The sequence below is a fragment of the Galeopterus variegatus genome, unplaced genomic scaffold (assembly GCF_000696425.1).
Source record: "Galeopterus variegatus unplaced genomic scaffold, G_variegatus-3.0.2 Scaffold696, whole genome shotgun sequence".
NCBI classification, from domain to species: domain Eukaryota; kingdom Metazoa; phylum Chordata; class Mammalia; order Dermoptera; family Cynocephalidae; genus Galeopterus; species Galeopterus variegatus.
This window is the reverse complement of record NW_007726807.1, coordinates 414,756-420,755: the sequence shown is the minus strand read 5'-3', so window position 1 is coordinate 420,755 and position 6,000 is coordinate 414,756. Positions and strand designations below refer to the sequence as shown.

The window sequence follows — 6,000 nt, the reverse complement described above, 5'->3', positions numbered from 1 at the left end:
CAGCCCTCCCGCCTGCCCGGAGGCGGTGCGGGGTTCGCCGGGGGATGTCACAGCGGCTCCTCGGAGCCCCCAGACGCCGCCGCCGCAGCAGCCGCCGCCCCCGGGAACCGCGACAATGAACCCCCAGTGCGCCCGCTGCGGAAAAGTCGTGTATCCCACGGAGAAAGTCAATTGCCTGGATAAGGTGAGCGAGGGGGCGCCGGGCCAGCCCGAACCTGCCGGGCGCCGGGCTGCACCTGCTCCGAGAAGTTTTGGCACCGGGGATGGAAAGAGCTGAGTGGGGCGGCGTGTTTGCGTGGGTCTTGGCACAGGGGCGGGGGGCGCGCGAAGGGAGATGCCCGCAGGAGTGTCAGAGTCCGCGCTGGGCGACTGGGATGTTGGAACGGGGAAGGCTTTTGTCCGGGTGCGGGATGCGCGGCACCGGCGCGGCGGTGCGCGGCGCGGGGCCCAGAAGAAGGACCAGGCGGGGCACCCGGGGGCAAGTGGGCGAGCCGCGCCCCCTCCCACCTCCACGCCTGCCCCCCCACTGCCTCGCACCCCCAGCCCCACTGATCCGCCCGCACTCGCATCCCCACCTCACCCCCGCCCCAGCGCCTCCCGTGACGCCGGCGAGGGGGAGAGGCAAGTAGTAATTAATATGTCATGGGGCGGCCGCTGCCGCATTGCTAGAATAATCCCCGCCGGAGAGCCCGGGCTCAGCGCGGCGACCCGGACCCACCGTGTCTGATCCACCCGCGCGCGTAATGCCGGAGGACGTGGCTGTAGCCTGGTCCCTCCAGCTCTGCCCTCTGCCCTTCCCGGGCGTGGAGCGGTTGAACAGCCCGGGAGAGAGACCCAGGCGCGATCCCGAGTGACTAACAATTGAAACCAGCTGGAAGCATTCCCTGTGAAATTTGCGTTTGGTGATACAAATGCCTCATTAGAGCCAGACGTCACCCCGACGGTCATCCCGGACAGAGTCCGCGTTTTCTGCTATTTGGTGGAAGCTGGACAGGGATGTGGGGCTAAGGGTACTTACATAGTCCGCCTCCTGCCCCCTCGGGTTGCCAGACTTCTGGTGGGCACATATTTATCGAGATCCTACAAACAATGCGTTTAGATACTTTGAACTAGCTTCCTTTACATTTTGAAGCCACTCTACGGGTCCCATCTCTCCATTAACCAAGCTCAGAATTCCATTCTGGCTGCTCATAGAAGTGCAGTACGGACAGAGCCTCGGCGGTTCTTTCATCACGAGTCTGTACGTTGTGGAGAGGGTTAATTTAAAACTCAATTTTAATAGCTCTGTGCTTTATTTACTTAACTGAAAGTAGGTAAACCCATCCACTGTTACCTACAATCATTTTTTTGTAGTATTTTCAAATACAGGGACTATGATGCACTAAAAAGCTTTCCTTCTGTGTCCATCCTAGCAAAGACTGGCATTGTACTAAAATTTTAAATATTTATGTTTTCCAGTATTGGCATAAAGGATGTTTCCATTGTGAGGTCTGCAAGATGGCTCTCAACATGAACAACTACAAAGGCTATGAAAAGAAGCCCTATTGTAATGCGTAAGTATTGTCAACCTGCATGCCAGGTGTGGCCCTGGCATCAGGGCCCAGTCAGTGGACCTTCCTGTTCTGAAGAATTGACTCATGGTGTCGCCAGGTGGGGCACTGGCCAATTATGTCTGGGGCAGTCCTCCTTGTTGAAGGGCATTTATATCTTACTAATGTGTAGGGTAATTTGTGTGTCTTCAACCAGGTTAGTTTTTAAGGTTCACAGCGTTGCAGAGTTAGGGACATTTATTAGAAGCTGTTGAACTTACACACTGAGAAAGTGTGGGCTCTGAAGTTCATGTCAGGTAGATTTCCATTTTAATCATATACCAATTTTTATTTTAATCATAGGATGTTGTCATACTGCAGTTTTATATCTGAACCTAGTTGCTAAGGAAAGGAGTCTTGTTCACTTGGTCTTAGCTGAGACCACTGCAAAGATCCAGGGGTTAGGGAACCAAAAAATCAAGACATGAGTATTCTCAGTTGGTTAGTAGTAGGTCCGTTGTGGTAGATCTATTGTAGTAGACTGGGTACTTCCTGCTGGTTAATAGTAGGTGGAGATTAAAGAAGGTAAGCTTCCTTTGGCAGACTTTTCGGTAAGCAGGCTTCTAGCCTATACTAGTAGCTAGCTAGCATTTATATAGCACTTGCTGTATATCAGGCCCTTTTCTAAGCGCTTTATGAGTACTCGCTCATTTAATCTTTACAATGACCCTATGAGTTAGGGGGCACTCTTATTACCCCTGTGTGACAGACAAAGAAAGGGAGGCCTTGAGAGCCTCAGCCTGGGGAACGGGTTTGATCACTCCTGGAGGCTGCAGGTGGGTCAACACTGGCCAGTGTTTGCACGGGACTACCCTGCTACTCTGGGCATGTGTTTCTCCACTCCTGTGAGCATTCCTCACCCCAGACTGTGCTCTACTGGGGGCTCATGGCCCTGATGGTTGAACCTTCTTCCCAGTCTCCCTGCAGGGCCAGTCTGGCCTAGAGGCCACAGAGGTCACCTCTGGACCCCTGGCCTTTTGGCTGGATTATTACCAGAGCTTCATCCTCCATAGAGTTTTTGAAGCAGGTTCATCCAGGTCTCCTGGAGGTGGAAGGCTCTTGGTTCATTCGTGTTTCAGCATCTACTGAGAATACGTTATCCTAGTACATTTTTGGTAAACAGACATAATGTGCTCATACCTCTCTAGGAAGAGCTTTTTAAAATTCGACTGGGGAAATGTTTTTAAACATTTTAAATTCTCTTTGTGTTTCCTTCAGGTCCTAAATTAGTGCTTACAGACAGACCAGAAAGTTTTCAAGCAGTCAGAAAATGGGGGCATTGAACAGAATTCAGGACTTTCTTGGATAAGTGAAGTCCACTGATACGCCCCAAACTTACTGATGTTTTCAGCCCTCCTAGGCCATGCCTCGTATTGGGATAACATGAAGCAAACCGAGGTTTCAGCGTCATGGTCTCCTGCTTCTGTTAAAGAGAAGTCGAAATGACTGGTTAAGGATCAAAGGCAGGTGGCAGTGAGGAGAAGGGAAAGGGCCTGGACATCTCATAAACATGATAATTGTTTTTTGGTTAAAGGAAAGTAAACCATTCTTCTTGTAACTGTTACAGCCTGCAGCAGCCTGAGTCCATCAGGCTTTATGGGCCATATCAGGGTTCATTACAGCTCCATGGCCTGGAGCGGTAACAAGGCCTTTGGGTGCCCCTGGTAGGAGGGCCTGGGAGGGGAAGAGGAAAGAGAGAAAAAGAAAAGGAGAGAATAACAATTATAGAAACAACGACCAATCAATTAGTAGATAAAGAATTGAACGCGGGAGGAAAAAAATGATAAAAAGAGAAGGACAGAAAAAGGAGCAATTGACATGGAGTTGGGGATTGTATTGGGCCTCTTGAAAATTCGGTGCTTTCTGCTTAGTTTTAGTTCAGTCCAATTAAAAAAGAATATCAGATTCTGCAGCCAGTCGCAGATGGGTCAGGAAGGGCTGGCTTGTACTCTCACTTAACTGGTGAATAGTGATCTCAATAGTGCCCAGAAACATGGATATTTAGACCCCAAAACAAAGAGCTCTATTTATAAATGGGAAACATCTTGCTGTATTGTTTTATAGGTCTGAGTCTTCATGTATATAAATATACAAACATATATATACATACATATATTTTTTGGTGGCTGGCCGGTATGGGGATCCGAACCGTTGACCTTGGTGTTACCAACACCATGCTTTAACCAAGTAAGCTAAACAGCCAGCTCCAGGTCTGGGTCTTATTATCAATACTTTAGGGATCTTAAATCAAGTGTTTACAGATTTTCTCTCTAAAATTTCTAATATGGGGCCGGCCCGGTGGTGCACTGGAGAGTGCGCCACTTGGGAGCGCAGTGGCGCTCCTGCCGAGGGTTCGGATCCCATGTGGAGACCGGTTCCCGCTCACTGGCTGAGCGCGGTGCGGGCGCAACACCGAGGGTTGTGATCCCGTTGCTGGTCCCCGGTACGGGCGCGACACCGAGGGTTACGATCCCGTTACCGGTCAGTAAAAAAAAGAAAAATAAAATAAAATAAAATAAAATTTCTTATATGATTCCAATACTTTATTATTAGTTTTAAGTCAGTTTTTGGGGGTAGCTCTTCAGAATTTTTGCTTAATATTGAACCTGGTAGTCCACTTTATTGGGCAGATTAAAAGGGGAAGGACAGGAACCCATCCTTGGTGGGTGAATGAGTAGAGAAAGCTGATGTTCTGAATTTGTTTAATTTAGCTTTAAGTTCATGTCATAGCTACCTCCAGAAAATGGAGGCTGAAAAAGTTGCAGGTTCCATCTGCCATGAAGGCTCCAGGCTTGAAGGCCCCTGTTGTCCTCAACCCATATTTTTCTAAGGGTACATATTGTCTCATAAACTCGCTGGTCAGCGTGGATTACCCTCTGGGCATTCTGACGCATCTGCTGTGATTCAGGTGGTGTGTCAATCAGCTGTTCCCTGTTGTTGTGGTCAGAGTGCTGCTATAATTTCTCTGGGTCAATGGTGGAAAATTGATTCTCTAATGTATGCTGCTACCGGAAAATGAAACATTCGCTGTCCGTGTAAGGCCATATTTTATCTGTATGTACTTTGGTTCAGGAGTCAATATACATAAATGAAAACGATTATTCTTTTCCTCTGTCATTTTTTATTGGGAAAATTTTCATACATACAAAATGGTTGAAAGAATGATACAGTGAACCTCCGTATACCCTCCGCTGAGATACAACCCTATTATCAACATTTGCCATATTTGCTATATATTTTTATCTATCTAATTATGCGTACAAATATTTTTATTATTGTTGGGCCATTTGTCAGTTTTATACATCAAGTCAGTTTCATATATCATGACATTTTATCCCTAAAAACTGCGTCATGCATGCACTAAGACTAGGACATTTTCTTAAAGAATCACAGAGCCATTATCACAATAAGTAAATTAACAAAAATTTCATGATAACATCTAATATACTGTCCATGTTCACATTTCCCACGCTGTCCTAAGAATGTCTTTCATAGCTGCTTTTTTTTAAAACCAGGATCCAGTCAAGTTTCATACTTTACATTTAATTGTTACGAAGGTGACAATTTTCTTGGTTATTGGAGATTCAATATCAATTACTCAATTACTGCTGTCATTTCTATTGAGTTGCATAACTCTCAGAGTTTTCAGGAAGAGGATTTAAGTAGCATTTCCCTTGAAAATAACATGCCCAATTAACTTAAGAACCTTTAAGATAAATATTAAAAATATGATTAAAAATTTGAAAGCATGAACATAGATATTTAGAATTATTTTAAGAAAACATAAAGGCTTATTACTTTAATTGAGACCTGAGGGCATTTTTTAATGGAATGAAGTAGTATTTCTTTGGTTTAAATATGTTTCTTGTTTATATTCTCATGTGTTTAGAGAAGAAACAAGTATTCTGTTTGATTTCATGCAAAAGAGGACATGTACAAAATATAATTTACATGATATTTAAATTTTGATCTTTTGATAGAACGATCAAAGTATAGTACACACTGGATGTAAGACTGGGCATAATACACGTTTAGTTCCTAACGAAGCAGTGCACACTATTAAAATGTTTTAAAACAAACTGGTCTACTTGAGTACGTGCCATGTTTTCATAAGCCTTTATGTTTCATAAGCAGGCAATGGATTCTTTAGCACATTCGGGATTTTTTCATCATGGAACGTGCAAAGAAAAAAGGACTAGGTGATATTCTTATTGCTGAGAGGTGCTGAGAAAATAATACTAGATGATTAGACAAAAAACATTGCTCATATTTATATGTGAATTTATTTGCCAAGTTAAACTAAATATTTTGCTACCCAACAAGCCACATGAAGAATATAAAACCGAAGGCTATTTGTCAAATAAATTATGTAGTTCATTATGTATAAAAGTCAAAATTGCATTTATTACAT

General features: G+C 44.9%; 1 protein-coding gene across 1 annotated transcript in view; it reads left to right on the top strand.

Annotated features, from left to right (window-relative positions):
* Nucleotides 1-90: 90 nt before the first annotated feature.
* Nucleotides 91-6,000, top strand: part of LOC103589514 (LIM zinc-binding domain-containing Nebulette-like) — a 186,485-nt gene continuing 180,575 nt past the window's right edge. Inside the window, exons 1-2 of the mRNA XM_008571521.1 lie at nt 91-184; nt 1,459-1,553. Coding sequence (XP_008569743.1) covers nt 116-184; nt 1,459-1,553 — 164 coding nt within the window. The 5' untranslated portion in view covers nt 91-115. The remainder of the gene's footprint in view (nt 185-1,458; nt 1,554-6,000) is intronic.